Source organism: Peromyscus eremicus, chromosome 4 (assembly GCF_949786415.1).
Source record: "Peromyscus eremicus chromosome 4, PerEre_H2_v1, whole genome shotgun sequence".
Taxonomy (NCBI): Eukaryota; Metazoa; Chordata; class Mammalia; order Rodentia; family Cricetidae; genus Peromyscus; species Peromyscus eremicus.
In genome coordinates, this window is record NC_081419.1 from 55,426,917 (window position 1) to 55,447,588 (window position 20,672).

Here is a 20,672-nt window from a genome sequence, read left to right on the forward strand (position 1 = left end):
ACAACACTGGAGTACTTCTACTAAAGGTTGAACTTCTACTTAGAGTGGGCGAGTCAGAACTACAGGAGATAAGAGCTGGGAGGAAATCGGGAATGACACTAGTCCAAGGTTTTAGCTAGCACTTTAGAAAACTGAGTTGCAGAAGTAGCTTGTCCAAGCTAACAATATATGACTGAAAACTAGGACCAAAAGACCCATGTCTTGACTCAGTGGAATGTTTTTGCCAAAACCTAAAAGCAGAGTTAATTGACAAAGTTAAAATATTACTTTCTCACAGTAGTAACAAACTGCAGAATCAGACTACTTGAATACTCTCTAGGTGTCTTCGTAGGATAAACTAAACATTCAGACTTCTTGGGAGAAGTTCCACAAACTCTGTTCAAAAGAATATTGAGGGATCTATAGTTTGCCAGGATGACAGGACCCAGTGCTCATCTGTGGAGTCCCAGCAGCAGGTGTAAGGAGCTAAGAACCATATGGTATCGACAGGAGAGTCATTCTAGTGTCAAAAGTCCATGTCCCACAGGGTCAGGTCCATCTTGAAACACTGAATTTGTGATACCCAAAGTTGTAGCTTCCATCGGATACTAACAGTTTAGACCAGACCCTGGGTGTTTTAGTAGAAGGACATTACTATGTAACGCTGGTTATATTCCAATCTTTGTCAGGTGCTCCGGGGAATACAGCAAGGGCCAGACTCACTCAGGAGGTTTTGCTAACTCTTCTGACACTGACATTGTTAAGGAATTCTAAAGAAGCTAAGCAGGAAGAGTGCCATCAAGCTTCACCTGTCACTAAGTGAGAACAGGGGATCTGAGACTAGAGGGACAGTGACACCTGTGTCTAAACTTTGGACAGTTCTCTCGAAGTAACAGCACATGCCTCCATCCCTTGCTGGGATGGCCTCACAACAGTGAAGAGTACCTTGTCTCCCACAGTGCGATTCTGCTAACACAGGGTTGACACACACTCAGTTTTAAATGTTTATGCATTCTTTTTTATAATTATATAAACATACAACACAAGGAAAATCACACGCATTTCCTTCTGTTAATTTTGAAAGCCGTTTTCCTGTATCATTCTAGATGTATTTGCTGTAGCCAACTCTTTAAGATCCAAGATCCAAGTGATTTCTAACCTGTGGTTTTCATTTAGCACTAAAATATAATGCTGTAGTAATTTTCCATGTGGCAACCACTATAATTTTAGATGAGTTTACAAACCTCATTTTTTTTTGTTTTTTTGTTTTTTGTTTTTTTTTTTTTTTCGAGACAGGGTTTCTCTGTGTAGCCTTGCACCTTTCCTGGAACTCACTTGGTAGCCCAGGCTGGCCTCAAACTCACAGAGATCCGCCTGCCGCCGCCGCCGCCGCCCCCCCCCCACCCCCCCCCACCCCCCCCCACCCCGGCTACAAACCTCATTTTTAAGCAAGCCACCTCTGTGTCTGCCTTTCTCCAACTGTCCAATCAATCACCCATCCAGCAACCCACTAACCTGAAGATGTACCACTTCACATAACTGTTATATCTGTGTTCAACATCCTATTGTTATATGGGTTGGTGATCATATGAAGACATTTACAGTCAATGCTAAGTGATTATATGATGAAAATTACAAACCAGTCATATATAGTATTTTTTCTAATTCTCTTTTATTTCCTTGGGAAAACATCTACTGGAATTTTCTTGTTCAATGATAAAAATGCTAATGGCTAATGGTATATATTATAAAACAATCCTGTAAAATATTTGCTTCTATCTGAAACACCTTAATCATCAGTTTTAACTGTGTTTTCCAATAACACAGTTATCTGCAAGATACACAAACTATTGTGGAAAAATTCCTGCCAATCAGAAAAGAAAGCTCTCCATACCCTTATTAGTGGGACTGAATACACTGGAAATGTCTTTTACTACAGGTATGGAATCTTCTATGATTTCTCTTTGTGGTTTTATCTTATATTCTTACTTTATTAACTTACTATATTAACTTCTACTTTAAAGTTCAATACTAGGATGCAAAGCTCAACAATAAAACAGCATTACTGCTGAGTCACTGGAATAACCATTGAGCTTTCTTTTGGCTGAACTCTGTTGTCAAGTTCATTGTGAACGCTATTGGCAGGTATATTTCAGAATAAAAAAGTCTGTTCCTCAACATCGTCACTGTTGCTTCTTCAATCGTTCACCCGAGCTGTCTCTGCAGGAGCAGGGTTCGAGGACCTGCTTCACATCACTAGCCAGTATCTTTTTCACAAAGGAGCCATGAACAGGTGTGAGTTTAAATTCCAGCTCTGTTCCTACTAGAAAGATTTTGTTTCCTACCTTGAAGAGAGTGTGCAGGGCTACTTTCAGGATATGCCAGTCCGTGTACATAAGACAATCATTACTGTTCCATATTTTAGTGGTAGATACAACACTTAAGACAGGCACTTTCTTAAGAAACCTATAAACCTCATGGAAAATATAGATGAGGGACAAACCATAGAGCCTGAGAGGACAGAAGGAGCTAGCCTGCAGGGGAGGTAGGAAAGCAAAGAGGTGAAGAGTAGCAAACCCAATCCACCACAGTTAGTCTTACGGAGTGACTGGCACATCCCGACAGCAGTCCTGTGCGCCACATTTAAAGTGAAGAACACAGCCTTTCAACGAGTGGGAGCGGAGGCAGAACTCACACGGGTGCAGTTAGGCTCTTGGCTTGCTGACTAACTTGACCTCATGTGTTCCTGTGCTGTCCCCCTTCTTGTTCAAACTCTGGCCCTTTTGCCTTCTACACAGCATGAAGGTCCCAACCAGGCTCACACCTCTTGACCCTGGAATTCCTTGCCTGTATAACTATAAAAAGCAAACCTTTGTTCTTCATCATTAGTCCATCTGATGTATTAGTACAGCACACAAAAGCGATTAAGAATGTAGAACCGTGAAGACGCCATAACTCTAAATATGAAATGCATATAAAGGAGGCATCTCATTGACACAGAAACCCAATTACATGACCAACACACACACAGCTTTAACACACTCAGAAACTGTTTTCTTCAGTATGCAACCTCATAGTGTACATGCAGTAACTGTATGACAATTTCTAATAAAATTATTCAAGTTGGGGTCAATGCTCAGTAAACAAGTCCATTTAAATGCATCAATGATGGTGGCTTGACAAATGGTGTTATAAAATTTTTACTCACACTTTACTCAGTCAAATACGAATGTTAACTTACTCCAAAAACAGTTCTGTGCACAATCTCTAACAATATGACCCTTTACACAGTTATTAATACATTTAAATGCAATGTTTAACCTTGGAGATTTGTCCTTAAAACCTATGAGGACAAATATTTGCACAAGCCAAAAATGTCTATGGCAATCCACCATTTTTTCATAGCTGGAGTGACTGAGGGAATATCAGGACACACACAAGGTCAACCCAGCAGGAGGGCATGCCAAGCACCTGACTGCAGGGGGCACAGGGACTGAGAGCACAGCCTCTAGCTGCGCACTTAGGCAACTGAGAGTGTTCCTACTTTGCACCTACGGCATCTCTCTAGAATGGAAGAAAAGTGCACGGACTGTTCCAAAAATAAGGCTTTCAGCACTGGCAGAACTCCTGCTGCGGTGAGTAACGGGAAGACCGCAGCCCTCTTCAGTGAAGTGGTGCTGTCGCCACCCAGGAGTATGCGAAATCGAATTTTTAACTTCACAGAAGCAGCATGGAGAATATTTGCATTCCTCATGAAGTCTGACACTGCCGAGCTAAACAGTGACTAGAAATTATCACACGACTACTTAGCACACAGTTTATCAGAGTTACCGAAAATTATCATATGACTGTTTTGCTACCGTTTATCAGCACTACTGATTGCTCATGCGTCATGTTCTCCAAGATATGACAGTCATGTGGACAATTCTGTTTTCACTGACTTAAACAGACATGCAGGTTTCCGATTAGCTTTCTATAAACTGATTTCCCCCAAATCTGTAAGACACTATGGTGTATGCCATGTGTTCAGCATATCATTCACATGTTACTGCAGTTACATTTAAACAATCATTTTGGCAAGGAAACTAGATCTTTCTTTAGGCTGTGGTCTTTGGCAACACTGCATGCTGAGCATTGGTGCAGCAGCATATTTACAAACTTCATAAAGAAAACAGCTGGGGATGGCCACACATGCCTAAAATCCCAGCATTTAGGAAGCTGAGGCTTGAGGCAGGAGAATCATGAGTTCAAGTCCTGTCTAGGCTACAAAGTGAGACCTTATCTTTAAAAGAAAAAAGCCGAGCCTCAATAAAATTTATCTGTTTTTAACAATGATCTGTTAACTATCATCACAGTCATTATAAATACCATCATCCACATCCTTATCACCATCACTACAATCATCATCATCATCACCACCATCACCTCCCTTCTCTAATCTCTCTCTCTTTTTTTTAATCTATTTATTTATTTATTTATTTATTTTTTTGGTTTTTCGAGACAGGGTTTCTCTGTGTAGCTTTGCGCCTTTCCTGGAACTCACTTGGTAGCCCAGGCTGGCCTCGAACTCACAGAGATTCGCCTGGCTCTGCCTCCCGAGTGCTGGGATTAAAGGCGTGTGCCACCAACGCCTGGCCCTTCTCTAATCTCTTAATTGGGTGTTTTAAAAATGCATTTGTCAATACATTTACTTTCTTAATCTTATTGTTTATCTTATCTATTTAGCAAAGCATACATGGTGATGAATCTTATCCCTATGCATAAACCCAAAAGCCAGAACTGGTTAAAATCACCACTTTAAATCTTCATGTAAATAGGCGTGCTGCTGTCTTGACTGCCATAACCGTTCTGTTTATGGAGGAAGAAACTAGGGCATAGAACAGTCTTCCAAGGCCAACCAGCTCAGAATCAGAAAAGGTCAGATCCAGACCACTTGGGTTCAGAATCTGAGTGTTGTCCCAACCACTGTGCCATTTCATCTCTGTGGTTGCCAAAGATAATTCCAACATAAAGGCTAAAGCTTACTTGGGCTTAATGCAGACTGCTTTAACTTACTAATGAGTACATAGAAATAGTCACAATTAAACATATGCCCTGACATTTTTGGTTTAAATGGGATTAAAGTAAATAAAAGCCTCAATTTTCTGCCTGGAATTCAACACTGTTCTTTTACATCTTTCTTCCTAGGACATCTTACTGATTTAGTCAGAGGTCAGCAAATCTGGAGCCTGCAAGTCAAATCTGGCCCATCACTTGTTTTGAAAATCAAGTTTTACTGGAAATAGGCCATGTACATTCATACACAAATACTATACTTATACATTCTTTATACAACAAAGGACGACTATGTAGCTGTAATTACAACACTATGTGATCCATAAAGCCTAAATATTTAGCCTTTACAGAGAAAGTCCATTAATGGTTTCTAGCAGGGCATTCAACATTTTGGCTTCTCTGTGCCACACTGGATAAAGAATTACCTTGGGCCACACATTCCAGGAAGTATCCAACCTATTACCCATGGGTTATGAAACCACTTATGAGTTTATTCTGTCTGATGCTGCTGTCCTGGACCATAATGCAGGCTGGGCTCTCTTATATAAGGTCTAGTTTAGTAAATATACACTACCATTAATGTGTTGGGTTCTTTCCAAATGCTAGCCTTCTGAAAGTGGTACTATACATGGTTCAATTAACGAGAAGATGCTTTGTGGAATCTAGTGCAACCCAAGACCCCAAGCTCCCCCTTTCTTATCATGCTATTCTCTAACCACAACGAAATGCCAAGTCTCCTATAAACCTTTCTTCTGTGCAGTGAAATCGTCCACATTCAGAGAATAAAGTCAACTGCTACTTCCACCTACTAGGCCCTCCCAGACTATAGCAGCCACAGAAATGATCCCTCCGCAAATGCCTAAAATACTCTGGCTCTTTACTTGTGATGCTTAATTCTTTTTCTCCTTAAGTTTATCAACAAAATGAAACCACTTTTATAACTCATATAAAATCCAGCACCATGCCTGACACGTAAGCAGCACTTAATATTCACCTCGAGAACCAATGACTCTAGATTTCAAAACAACACTGCACTGCAGCATTCCAAGCTGCTTGTACTTATACTTATTTACTTATTTTTAGAGGTTTGTTTTATTTTTAATTACATGTACATGTGTGTCTGTGCATAGGTATGTACAGGTAAGTAAGCACAGGTACCAGTGGAGGACAGAAGAGCACACAGCATCAGATTTCCTGGACCTGGAGTTACAAGGAACTGTGAGCCCCCTGAAGTGGGGACTGGCACCTAAATGCAAATCCTCTGCAAGAGAGAGAGCTCCATTCTTACTGCTGAGCCAGCTCTCCCAGCTCCTCCAGCTTGTACCTTTAAGTAAAATTATTTAAAGATCAATTTTCTTAATTGTTAGTAGATAAGAATCCACCATAATCTAAAGAACAGAAATGTCTAGCATTTGTTTTTGGTATTTCCAGCCATATTTCTTATGAAAATCAATTCCAAAAGCAGCTAAAATTAATAATTAAGTACATTTAACATTTTATTAATATCATAAAAGGATAAGTATAATATCTGAATCACCCACACCATTGTATTACTTTGCTAAGATAGAATACTTCACAGTGATAGTAAACAGTCTAGTAAGTTTTAGAAATTAAGAATGAATCAAACGGCCGGGCGGTGGTGGCGCACGCCTTTAATCCCAGCACTCGGGAGGCAGAGCCAGGCGGATCTCTGTGAGTTCAAGGCCAGCCTGGGCTACCAAGTGAGCTCCAGGAAAGGCGCAAAGCTATACAGAGAAACCCTGTCTCGAAAAACCAAAAAAAAAAAAAAAAAAAAAAATTAAAAAAAAAATGAATCAAACAACCATATTCAAGTATTATGAATTAAATGAATATAGAGACCATTTATGTTTTAAACTAGCGTTTTTGAAGTTCATTCTGTTAGTGAGTTAAGTGATCAATTCCACCATTGTAGAAATAATGTCACTTTAATGTAGACACTCCCTATGAAGATATGAGTCCAGTTTGAAATCTGTCAAGTTCTCTGTGTGGTCAGTCACATGACAGACATGATCAGGGAAAAGACACTTGGATTCCCAAGGATGAGGCGCCCCAGGCTGACACCCACCTGCATCACCTTCTGCTGGATCTCCTCTAACTGTGTGCGCTTACTGCGCTGCCTGCAGACTTCCTGGTAGCGTGTGTACTGCTCCCGGAGTGAGTCTAACAACTTCATAACCTGTGGCTGTGCCAGCAGCTCCTCATCCATAGGAGACCACGAGACCCCTCCATCAGAGCCGTTAAACCGACGCTGCTGTAATTCAGACAACAACTCATGCCCTTTACAAACGAAAGATACTTGTAATTAATGCCCACAAAAAAAATACAATCCCTACATGTCGATCTTCTACATTATAGTCCCTGATTTTAAAGCCTATTCCTCTGCCTTCTCATAGAGAATAAAATGCAAGTTAAAACTTTATATATCACAATGAGTAGAAAAACTGCATATGTACATACAGATGAGAACATAATCATTTTATATATACTAGGAAAAAATTTGAAACAAATGGCCAATTGTGTAACTATATAAACCCTATACACCATAGTAAATGTAGAATCTATGTGGAAATCTATATTTATCAGGTTCTTGGTGGAATAATTATTCAAGGTATTGTGTCAATAAATCTTCTTTTTCTGTAGAGCAAAATTATATTCTGTAATTTCCATTACTAATTCAAGAAATGTGTTAGAGGGCTTCACCTCCTCGCTCTCAAGCACAGAACTTAAAATAAAAGTTGACAGTGAAGCAAACGCATTATCAAAGTAACTGAAGAAAAGTTTGATGAGCAGTACAAAATGATCCTGAATCATCTCTACAGGAACGTCTATACCGTACTGACTGACTAGTGAACATGCCGTAGTAGTGGAAGAATTACCTATTGAATCATCTCTACAGGAACATCTATACCGTACTGACTGACTAGTGAACATGCCATAGTAGTGGAAGAATTACCTATTGAATCATTTCTACAGGAACGTCTATAACGTACTGACTGACTAGTGAACATGCCGTAGTAGTGGAAGAATTACCTATAGCAAGCTCACCCAGGAATCCACCCATACATGAGAAATTGACACAGAAGAATATATAACAAGAATATATAACAAGCATATTTACAATTTTAAAAATAAAGAGACTGTTTGCCTAGGATAAAACTATTCTGATTATTACACAGGTATCAAAATGTAGACATTATAAATCTTCTTCTCATCTTTATTTTGGAAGTATCCTAAATTTAAATAGCTTTTAAAGTATAGAAAGCATTTTTATTATAGCTTTCAGATATAACCAATTTCTTAAAAAAAAAAAAAAGCAAACTAGATTGTTCTAAATCTCCATTATATACTTTAATGCCTACTTTAAGTGTCCATAAAACAAAACTTAGTGCACATATAGAAATATTGAAATGCTCTTAAATCAGTAGTTTAAATAAGATGCTTTCAAAAATGCTAAGTAATTCATGGAACTAAGTATTCATATACAATAGTACTTTTACTGACCAACTATTGTAATTTCTAAGCATGTAAAATGTGTAGATTGTAAGTATTCCTTTACTCCCTAAGGAACTAAAATCTATATCATACTGAAAACTGAAATACAGCTGAATAAATATATCAAATCTATTCTGATTTTAAAAAATTATCCCTGGCATTTTATAATTGGAAAAACATTTGTTTTAAAAATCTGTACAAATACTTAAACACATCTGAATGTTTGCATGGGCTCCATATATATCTTTAATATCAGAATCCATCATTTTTTTCCTACCCTGACAACTGTTATGTTAGCATTTCTACCAGAGAGCACTTAGGACAATTATTTCAGAAAACAATCTTCTGCCTCACTGCCTGGGCTCAGGTTCTGACTAGAGGGTTTATTGGCTGCATATACGCATGATTAACTAACTCTGCCATCAAGGAAGGACTGCAGCCCGGTGCCTGCTGGGAACGTGTGCCATTCCTGAGCCACACCTTCAGCCCTTTTTTACATTCCTGACTCTGAGATGAGGTCTGCACAAGCCCCTCAAGCTTCCGTTTAACTCATCTGGATCAGGCAGACCTTGAACTTGTTGCCTTCCTGACCCTGCCTCCTAGGAGCTGCGCCACCAGGCCCAGTGTGACTATTTCTCCTTCAGTGTCACACCTTCTGAAAACGATGTAAAACAAGCGCTCCCTCCCAGATCGTGTTGAAGGATAAATGAGTTACCACACAGAAAACTTAGATCTGTGCCTGAACCCAGGAAGATTGGGAGGATAAGCTATTAATGTTTGAGAAGATCAGAAATATTAAAAGGATTCTAATGCATTCTCCTAGAATTGATGGCTCTCTGTTGCAGACATGGGGCTAGCACACACGCAGCATGGGGCAGGGGGCATCAGTGCACAGCATGGAGCAGGGGCATCAGTGCACAGCATGGAGCAGGGGGCATCAGTGCACAGCATGGAGCAGGGGGCATCAGTGCACGGCATGGAGCAGGGGGCATCAGTGCACGGCATGGAGCATGGGGGCATCAGTGCACGGCATGGAGCAGGGGGCATCAGTGCACGGCATGGAGCATGGGGGCATCAGTGCACGGCATGGAGCAGGGGGCATCAGTGCACGGCATGGAGCAGGGGGCATCAGTGCACAGCATGGAGCAGGGGGCCTCAGCCCACTGCCGAGGGCTTAGTGTTCCACACAGATGAGCCCAAACTGCTGTCAACGGCCTCTGTACTTGGACCTCCTTTGAACTGTGCTGATAAGTTTTCTTACTTGACTATGAACAACTGATTTACTTAGGTTATTTTTTCATCTCTAAGCCTTGACTTCTTGAAGTATAAAATAGAGAAAATAATACAAATTACATATCTCAAACACTGTTGAGAGAATACAGCACATAGCAGGTATTCAATAATCCTCGTAACAACCCAATGAGATAGAATTAAATACTCTTTGTAAAATCCTTTTTATAAAACAGGAAATAAATCCAGTATTTCAAGGAGGAGATAATTTGTCACTAATTTTTAAATATTATACTAACACCATCAGGTTAATCCCAAAGCAGTTTGAAAAAGTTCCCTTTAAATTTCTACTATATTAACCATATACACGCTGAATAAATTTTTTAAACAGACTAGTACTTTACTAGATACTACTATTATCACTAATAAATGTTTTGTTTTTCACTTTACCTGTTTGAAGGACTGTCTCAGGATCAACAGACGGAAGAAAGTTTAAATCCACAGACCTGGCAGGCATCAAAAGAATCATTTTTAAATGCTATCATATTCTTATAAAGCTACTTCAGAAATTGGTTTACACATAATACATGTATTCCAGAAGGATCGATGCTAACTTCTACCAGATCATTAAAGAGCCAACACCAGCGTCCCTCAAACTGCTCCATAATGCAGGAAATGATTACTACCAAACTCATCTTATGAACCCAAAATGTGCTTCTTCACACACAGCAAAAGAGAACAATTTCCCTGAATGAAAATAAATGCACAAAATCTTCAATATAATATTTGCAAACCAAATTCAACAACACATTAAGAGGATTATTACTTAACTGCCAAGTTGGGCTGGCTTCACAGCAAATATAAGAAAGGTTCAACATACATAATTAGTAAATGTAATAGAGAACACACAGACTTCAGGACAGAAACCTCAACAGACACAAGCAGACAAGGGTCCCCCTCTCTTCACTCTTATTCAACATAGTATCTGAAGTCCTAGCTAGAGCAGTGAAGGAAGAGAACTAAAGGGATACAAAAAGGAGAGGAAAAAGTCAAACTATCCCTTCATGAAGATGACATAGTCCATGATCATATAACTAACACACCCTACAGAAAACTCGTAGACCTGCTAAAACACATTTAGCAAAAGTCAACCTGCAGAAATGACTAACATGAATACACATATGCATGCATGTGTGGTGTCTTAACAGTTATGCTCCACACCTTCCCTACTGTGGTCCTGTTTCTTGGGCAGCTGGATGTCTGCCTTCACTTTCTGAAACATGTGAGAAAGAGAAAATTCAAGACATAGGAGCTAGCAAATCATAGCCAAAGACCATACTGCTATACGCTGAACTAAATCCTGTAATTAGTTAGCTGATCTATGCCCTCACCTCTTGGGTAGCCAAGATGTTCCCTGAGGGCTAACATAATGAAGGTTGATAAAAATTTTCAAGAGATAGAAGGGATTCTATTACTTAAGTATGAAAAAAACTGAACAATAACATTTGAGTGTGGAAAGAGACTGGTAGACACGAGATTTTATTAATACTTCATATGGACACACAAGTCAGCATTTCCCAAAGTCTTTTTCAAACACTCTTACTAGAGAAAGAGAACGGAGCCCTGAACCGTTGTCATATAAGCATGGGAGGTCTAAAGAAGCAATTAGACAGGCTTCTTTGATGCTGTGCTCCCTCAGAGTCCTTAGGCCAGGTTTACAGCCATCAGCAGGGATAGAATACAGAATTAAATTCTGTCCATCAACTCATTTTCTATGGGTACCTTCTTCATATGCACGTCTTTCCTGAGAAATAAAAGTGTATGTGACAGCTATATAGGAATCACATACTTAGCCATATATATGTAATTACTCTTTCACAAGGTGTTGTGGAACTCTGTTCCCCAAGTAGGCTATGCCAACTGCTGTTTTGAAATAGAGCAGCTACATTTACCATCAAGAGACTGTCCTAAGACTGGCCCATTAACATTTTCCTGTGAGAGAGGAGGGGGTGCATTAGACAGCACAAGAGGCCTCTCCCCACCTGCTGGATATACAAGGGGCTGACACCTGCTAGACCGAGAGTCTCTTCTTTGTGACACAGCTGCCTATAAGTTGCTACTGTCTTGTAGGTAACCTCTCACCCATGCTCTCATAAGTAACCTAAATAAATTACTGGTTCACTAAGCTAGAACTGTGTGGAACCATGACTCTAGTGGGTCACAGGTGCTCTGTCTGGGATGAAAAGACATTGTCTGGGCCTCCATGGGAGAAGCCACACAATACAGACTATGTACAAGACATTAACAGTTGTGACTATTTATGCTATCCTTAATTAGACTGAAATTCAAAGTATTTGTTTTTATATTCTGAACTCATTTTAATCAACATTTGGTAAAACTATCATCCTCTTACATCCTTGTGACTGTGTTATTTCAGGTGACTGACACATGACCATATTTACATTCATATGCATAGGTTCCAATAGAGGGTCACGGTCAGATACAAAGGAGCTAGATGAGAATGCTTGCTGATTCCTGCAAACTTCCTAATGAGAAAGCACAGTTCTAGTGACCACTGACAATCAAAAGCTCAGGGCTGATTTATTTCTTAATGTGCTTTAGCCTTAGGCAGAAAGGAACTTGGTCCACCAACCAAAAGGTTAAGACTGGCTAGGCTGTAGAGGGCAATGAACACCCTGGTAAGGTAGTAAGTCTGGAAAGCTACAGCTGGAAGATACATACTATGTCAAGTATGACGAAATGCCGAACTCTTTATGTTAAACTTACAACTATCAAGTTTCAGGACAAGAATTCTATATGTTAGATATTTGGTACTAATGAACTTAAATAAAGTTGTAAGAATTTTATTTCGAGCTGCAGGTGTTCTCAGGAAAAGGCAAAACCAAGAAGAGTAGAAAGTGGCTTCATTTTCAAAGTATGCTCTTATAACACAACGCTTCCCAGGCCAAGGGAAAAGGAAAACATCAGAAAGTAGTTTTTTTAAAGCCAACTTAAGTCAAAGGAGCGCTGTGTGTGTCAAGCAGGCGCTCACTAGCTGTGTGTGGCAGTTCTGAGTAGAGCTTTGTTCACTGTGGTCCTCTTAACCTGAGCCAGAAGCATGGGCATCCTTCACCAGATGACCTCACCTACCTTTCTTTCTCCTGCTCATTCCCCTTATCACTTCCATTGTTAATCAGAGCAAGCTCATCTAGTAATGATGTAGACTCCTTTGTAAACTTCTCAAAGACCTGCAACAGGAGATTGTATAGACATACCATGAATAATCTCAAATCAATACATATTAAGGACTTCAGTGAACAGCAGCAGCATTAGTCAGTGGGATTTCTTTTCCTTCCCAAAGTCACATGGTGCATGCAATTCAACCACCAGAGCACAACAGTACACACAGCCCAAAACAAAATCATATCTCAAGCAATGACGAGTTTTAATGGCAATGGAATTTTCAAATTTAAATGCATTAAAGTATTCAAACTTTATTTTTTATAATTTACTATATTATAATTTATAAATATAATGTATAATGAATAATATAATTTATTTGAATTTATTTCCATTCTTATCCTTCTTTAAGATACACCTGTACCAATAAAAAATTTCACAACTACACAAATGTTACTGAGACCAGTTATAGCCACCAATTCTAGTTACAGACTATTTCTTCAGCTTATTCTATCACCAGTCAAGACTGATCGTATGTAACAGTCAAGAGGTTTACAGACAAGTATGTAGTATAAAGATACATTACTTATCATTTTAACATGAGTCCATAAGTATTTCTGAGAAGGGATTTGGGCACATCTGAACACAGGCAGACAGACACACAGTTGTCTGATAGACGGGTCACTGTTTAGATACAGGGCAAGAATGGCTCTTCATTCAGGGATAACCAAAGTTCCCTGAAGTCAGTATGCAGTCTCAAGAAGCTACTTTAGATACCATTCTCTCCACAATTCAAAAAAACAATGCTGTGTGACACAGAGCAGCACACCTCAGAAGTCTGGACAAGGAGAAGCTTTCCAAAATGACAAGCTTAGTCTGTCACACAGCACCGCAGGCTGATAACTCACATGATGACTATCCTCTGAAATGGTTGTGTCATGGAGACCACCTCTCAAGACACTGTGCTGCTGTCATTCGACTTGAAGGTCCTGATCCAATGGTACAGCTAACACAGAGTGCTACTGAACCCTGCTGGGCTGATCTAAATGTTTCAGTCCATATTCATTTTGTCTTGCTCACAATTGCACAAGATAGTACTATTATTATGATCACTGTGCTACAGATATGAAAACTAAAACATGGAGAAATTAAATCTATCAGGGAAGGTCACACACCCAGTTTCTAGCGTCAGGACTCTAGCCAAGTGACCCTGACTACAGAGTGTGGCCTCCAAACACTACACTATGACACACACAATGTGCTACTTCATTTTTACAGAAACAACCTACATCTCAGTTGATTAAAATGAGAAAGTTAGTCACATGTAGAGACATTTGACTATCTTGTTTTATAATAATATACCAACCAGCCTCTTATTTAGCCAGTCCATGTGATCATAGGTAAGACTCCCACCAAAGTCTTCTGTCAGCTGGCATGGCTCTATGTAACGAGTCAGCTTATTGGCAGACACTAAAATAACCTATGGAGGAGAAGAAAAAACACTAAGTAAACTATTAAAGTATCCAAAGGTAAATAAGGAAATAGAATTAGGGTAAAACATGCAATACTGCTTCAAAATGATAGCAAATTATCATTGTTTAGTTAATGCAACATTTTAAATCAATTCAATGAATTATGGTTATCTGCTTTAAAATCTACCAAAAAATTCTGACAATACCAACATATTTTAAAAAAAAATACTAGCACCTCAGATAAATCTATTTTAATACCTTATCAATATTAAAATCCATTGGTAATAAAAATCTTTTCCTTAATAAAATCATTTGACAAAGAATTTTTATAACAGTTTAAAATTAGCTGGCTGAACTAAAATGATAATGAAGTATTTTCTTGGCAAACCCTGTAGGACTATGTACTCCCACATAGCACATCCAGACTGTGACATCCAAACACCATTTCTCAGTGAAAGGACCAGACGAGTCAGGGTGCTGACGAAGGATGCAGAAGAACACTATCTCGCCCAGGCCACTAACACTGACAGAAACCACTAGGCAGCACCGAAGAGTCCTGAAAAGATCTTCACTGACTAAAGACGTCAGTAAAATTAAAGTGGACTGAAACATTGAATGGTTTAAATCTGTGAACTTAAAAGAAATGGGAATCTTCAGGCTAAGGGATGAAGTTGTTGTTTTGAAGATCAGCAACAGAGGGTGGCAAACAAGGGCAGCAGCTTTTGTAAGAGGGACCGATGGCAGGCACACAGCAAGAGAGTGCAAGCCTCTCACTATGCAAACGCTCCAGCAAGGACACGGAGAAAGTGCAGTAGAACGGAGAGGTTGAGACACTGAATGGCACAATTATTAACAAAAAAAGAGATAATGGTCAACAAGGGAATCTCATTATCAAGGAACACATTTCGAGGAGAGCAGCCTTGGGGAAATGTGACTGTGGAAATCAAGGCTAAAGATAGTGAACATGTGTTCAATATACTGCAGGATGCTCACTGCAATGTGCTCATGATGGGAAATGCTGCATCTGTCCAAGATGCAAAAGATGAAAGCTGGTCTGCCCAAGAATGACAACAATGTGTAAAAAAAGAAAGAAAGAAAGAAATGAAAAGAAAAGAAACTGAGGATTAAAAAGCTTCACTTAATGGAAAAGCCCATGACCTCACAACCGACAACAGGAGGACTGCATATTCCTTCCCAGGAAGGAGACACCATTCAAAACCCTTCCTGTGCTTGTAACAGTCCTCAAAGAAAACCTCAGCAGATGAAAACAAAACAAAAACCTAACTGAAGAAATAAAACAAATTTCCAAAAAACACAAAACACTGCTAACAACACTTCCAAAGAGTAAAAATCAATTTATTCTGAGCTGTACATGAACTATGCGTGACCACAGCCCCATTCAGGCTGCCCAAATAACATGTTCCTATGTAGAAGCAGTTACTCGGACTTTATAGACACAGAAGGAAAGAAAGTGGTTCATGTAAAGCCTTTTTCAATCAAAACTTTCTGATGATGTTCTTAGCTTTCAGGTTGGTGAAGCTAGTGGTCTGCTGTTAATACATTCTGAAGGTCTTTTATCTGTCGTTGAAATTACAGTAGGTAGGACACAGAGGTGAGCTATTCAGGGGGCTAAGGATGGCCCAAAGTAATTTGGCTCTAGATCTATAACATTCCAACTCTCCACAAAGTTCTAATAAACTTCTATCAAAACTGAAAAGACTAAATGTGGCCAGGGGTGTCTTTGACAAAGGAACATAAAGGACACCTTTGGTCCTGGATCTCACCACTGACAGACATCAAGAAAGGTAATAAGAACAGAGAAGAACACAAATTTGAATTAACATACTTTTATTATTATGAGTATTTACAGCTAAAAAAAGGTGGGGGCAGCATTCTGAGTTTTGGTGGACATTTGAGGACAGGATTAATGCCAGGTCTAGTCTTGTCATTAATACACAGACACTGTCCTCTGACCAGCGACATTTGTCAGTCATTGGTGAGGTGCTGCTGAGGGGCAGAAGGAACCTGAACACACTGCTAGGGAAAAGGAAGCTGAGCAAGTGGGTATGGATTCAGACCAGAAGGATGACAGAGAAACACTGAAGGCAGCAAGGCAAGGCCTATCCAGTGGACAGTGAGCAGTACTGTCCAAGTGAATGGGAGAGAGGTCACTAGAGGAAAAATTCACATGGATGGGAAAGAAAATGAGAAAGCCTGTGGAAACGACTGACAGGACCACAAGTTGCTCAGCTGATTAATGCTGTGGAAAGCTGATAGTGGAACTTTGATATATTATATCTAATTCTAGAAAGCAAAGAACTTGGTCATGCTTGTAAGAACATCAATCAGTATTTGTAACAAAATTATACTGTTAAAAAATAAGTAGAATATCTACAAAGACATAGGCTTTTTTTTTTTTTTCATCAAAGCCCAAATTATCAGAAATGACTCCAAGGAAAATAATTTTCAATTAAATAAGAATCATTGTTGAGTTTAATTCTATCTCTAAGCTCTAAGCACCACTTAATAGCTGGTGCTGAACTTCCCTTTAAAGTTGAATATGTTTAGTGGCAAAACAACCAGCATTTGAAATTAAACCCATCTCTTTAGGACATCAAGCTTTTAATAAGCACTTATTTACTGGGTAAGTATCAAAACCAAATCTCTTCAGTGTCTAAGAGAAAATATACTGATACAAGAAGCTTCATTTATTAAACTCTTCCATTTTAAGTCAAACATCTATGACATCAGCCCAAAGCTGTTTTTTCTTTTATCCTCCAAGATGCTAGTTCATTCACACAGGAGCAGACACCAATGCCTAAGCAGGATGTGACAGGCTTTCATAAAAGGCACTGGGTTTTCCCTATTCTGCTCACAGTTTGAGTCTGAACAGCTGGCACCTGTTTACTTTGCATGCTCACAGGGCAATGTTTCCTGCAGGTCCTAGCTATGAACTACGAGTCTGAAGTGCTCGCTCTCCTTGGTGCCAACCACAGCGTTCAGGCTTTCTTGGCCTCAGCTTCTTGGGATGTGGTTTCCCACAGCAACTGTTAGGATACTCTGTACTAGCTAAAGCCATCTTCCTTCAGTTGGCTAGCACACATCTCGCCACTAAGTCCACATATCAGTCAAATCCACTGATTAACGCCAAGGTTGCGAGAACAAACAGGAGAAACAGCTTAGTTTCTACTTAGTATGTAGACAGCCAGAAAGAGCACTGCTCCAACCAAAGGAACTGCAGAGAAATCTGAAGCCTGTGGTACCCTGGGGAAAAAAATAATACAAAGCCAAGAGCCAAACCAACTCGCGGCTACTGTAGCTCAACACTTTCCCTCCCCTCTAACACCCAAAGAAGATAAGTGGGTTAACATGCAGACACAAATGCAATTTACCTCGACTTTTTCTGTCTTAAAACATCCAATAGTCAATTCAGAATAAAATGGAAATGCATACAAGAAACCCCACAGTCAAGACTCAGAGTAAACAATATAAACATTAAGAGACACAAATGATAATGTGTCAGGTAGTGGGAACTATGTAGATAGCTATAATGTGGAGAACAAAAGGTCATGGACAGGGATGGATGAGAGATCACCAAAGAGAAAAAACACACTCGTCACTTAGGGTTTAAGGGGGCTGGATTTTTTGATACCACCCCAAGTACCAAAATCTAAGGATTTTCAAGTTTTCTAAGTACAGTGTTACTGCATTTGTATTATCCCACATAACACTCCTGCATACTTTAAATCAACCCTAGATTACTTATGATACCTAATAAAATGCAAATGGTAGATAAACAATTGTTAAAGTATATGGTTTAGGAGTAAAGGCTATGTTCAGTCCAGAAAGAAGTGCATGCATCTCTTTGTGGGTTTTGGGGGGTTTGTGTGTGTGTGGCTGTGTGTGCATGTCTGCTTGCCTGCCTGCTTGTCTGTTTATACAATTTAAGTGGAGGCCAGAGGACAACCTTGGATATCCTTCCTCAGGATCTTGGGTGCCATTCACCCCTTTTTTGTTTGTTTGTTTGTTTGTTTAAACATGGGGTCTCTCATTGGCATCAAGGTCACCAAGGTCACTAGCCAGCCCCAGGAATCTGTTTCCATCTCCCAAGGACTGGAATTACAATTGTGTGCCATCGTGTATGGCTTTTTCACTTGGGTTCAGGGATTGAAATCAGGTCCTTATGCTTGCTCAGAAAGCGCCTTAGCAATGGAGCCATCTCCTGATCCCAGAAGGAACTTTTTCAAATATTTTCCTATGTGATTTGAATCCACGAATGTGAATACTTGGATGGAAGGCTGGGGATGCAGGAATCAAATGGAGATGCTACACAGCAAAACCTTGGCAACAGATGAGGAAACTTTCCAGTGGTCTTGTCAACACACTGAGTACAACCAACAACAGAGCCTGAAAATGTTTCAAAATTGAAAAAACTCCAAAAGAGAAAACACCCAAACTAGGCTGGGAACATAGCTCCATAGAAGAGCACTTGTCTATCATTCACAAAACCCTAAGTTCAATCCCCAGAACTTAAAAAAAAAAAAAAAAACTAACAAGAAGGGGATGATACGGGGTTTACAATAAAGCAAAGATCAAATAAGAAAAGTGAGAAAATTTCAAATCACCTAACATGGACATAGTTAAATTCCAGAAATACAGAAATCAGGGGAACAGAGATATTTCAAATCAAAGTGCCAGAGAATTTTCACAATTAATGAGGGACCTAGTCTAGAGATAGAAGAACTCTAGAGACTACAAATAGAATGAATGCCAAGTGAAAGATCCACACGTATGAAAGAGAAGTGCTGAAACCCAATCGAAGTGGAATCCTGAAGGTTGTCAAAAGGAGAGAGTGACCGAAGCGTAAAGGTTAAAGACGAATACAGCGGAGTCCATGTGAGAAAACCCCGAAAACAAACAGGCAGATCACGGACAACACACTCCTACCTCCACTCTAAGGTCTAGAGCAGCCTAGTACCTGCTACATTTCCTCTTCATAATCATTGAAAACCTTAAATACAAAGATTCTAGTTATCTAGGAGTTAGTAAAGAGTGTACAGATGGAAATAAAACTTTCACAGTTTATGAAAAACTCTCATTCAACAAGTATATGAGTGCTGAGTGTAGACTAGTTACGGTTCAGCAGGCACAAAGCAAGTGCTTTTAAGTAACTAACTGATCATGCACAGGAATATCAGCAAACTCTACTTTCAAGGATGCAACACAACCGTTTTCATAAAGATTATATTTACCTCAAAGCCAAGTCTATCCTTTTCTTTCCAAAAACAAAAATGTGTTACTTTCTTATCCCAGAATTCATCTGGCTTCACTACACATACAAGGGATACCTCAGCTGGAACAACATTCTGCAAAACATAGAAGAATAAGTACAAATTACACATGCAAATGACTTACTAAATGTGCAAATTACTAAACACTTGAGAGGATGCTACAATACTTAGAAAAGAAATCAAATAATAAAGCAGAAGAAACTCTCCAAACTCAAAACCTAAATGGCAATAAAGAAAGACAAGCTATTAGGAAAGTTTTCAAACAGTTCTAAACATACCATACACGTCAATTACATTTGTTATACACAGTATCCCTGCTGGAAGTATGTTTAGATTACACCACAAGACTTACATTTTAGCTAAGAAACTAGTAAAATTGGTTTTTCTATGGTATGGGATAAATGTTTTCTAATACCACCATCATAAAGAATTTCTTCAGGAAATGAGAAATCCATTTCTCACAAAGTTAGTTTCTCATCTGCCATTACATAAAAAGTCAGGATTCTTTGTGATTATTAACTGGAAGAAGACAAAAGCACTTTTTCACACAACACAATTTCACACTTTCTAAAATGACCAGGAGTGGTAGTTAACTTAGTAAGTACTTCTTATGAATTAGGAAGCTGCATAGAAGTCTAACTTGGAAATACAACCATTCAATTCTGTGGTGGAGTATGAGCAGAAATCCGGTGCTCCTGTAATGACTAGGATGTAGCTAAGGGAAGCAAGATAAACTCAACTGTTTTCAAAACCCTTATCAGAGAGGCTGGGAAGTTTAGGGTGTGGTTTATTCATTTATAAACCTATGGGAAAAAAAAATCTGTATTTCAAAGTCACCGGATAGGAAAGCTATGAGAAGCAAGAGAAACAGGGTCCCTCTTTCAGAACATTAGTGACAGGCAGAACTGCTCTCAGGGAGCTGGGAGCACTCCCAAATAGCTGGCCCCAGCCC

The 20,672-nt window shown here is 39.4% G+C and overlaps 1 protein-coding gene across 3 annotated transcripts in view; it reads right to left on the bottom strand.

Annotated features, from left to right (window-relative positions):
* Sestd1 (SEC14 and spectrin domain containing 1) overlaps positions 1 to 20,672 on the bottom strand; it is a 96,543-nt gene that overhangs the window by 23,010 nt on the left and 52,861 nt on the right. For 2 of the 3 annotated variants that reach the window (XM_059260772.1, XM_059260774.1), the window contains 5 exons: positions 19,682 to 19,795; positions 14,324 to 14,437; positions 12,928 to 13,025; positions 10,228 to 10,283; positions 7,121 to 7,332 (listed from right to left, as the gene is read on the bottom strand). In XM_059260772.1, the coding sequence (XP_059116755.1) occupies positions 7,121 to 7,332; positions 10,228 to 10,283; positions 12,928 to 13,025; positions 14,324 to 14,437; positions 19,682 to 19,795 (594 nt within the window). The remainder of the gene's footprint in view (positions 1 to 7,120; positions 7,333 to 10,227; positions 10,284 to 12,927; positions 13,026 to 14,323; positions 14,438 to 19,681; positions 19,796 to 20,672) is intronic. The other variant, XM_059260773.1, reaches the window with a different exon arrangement.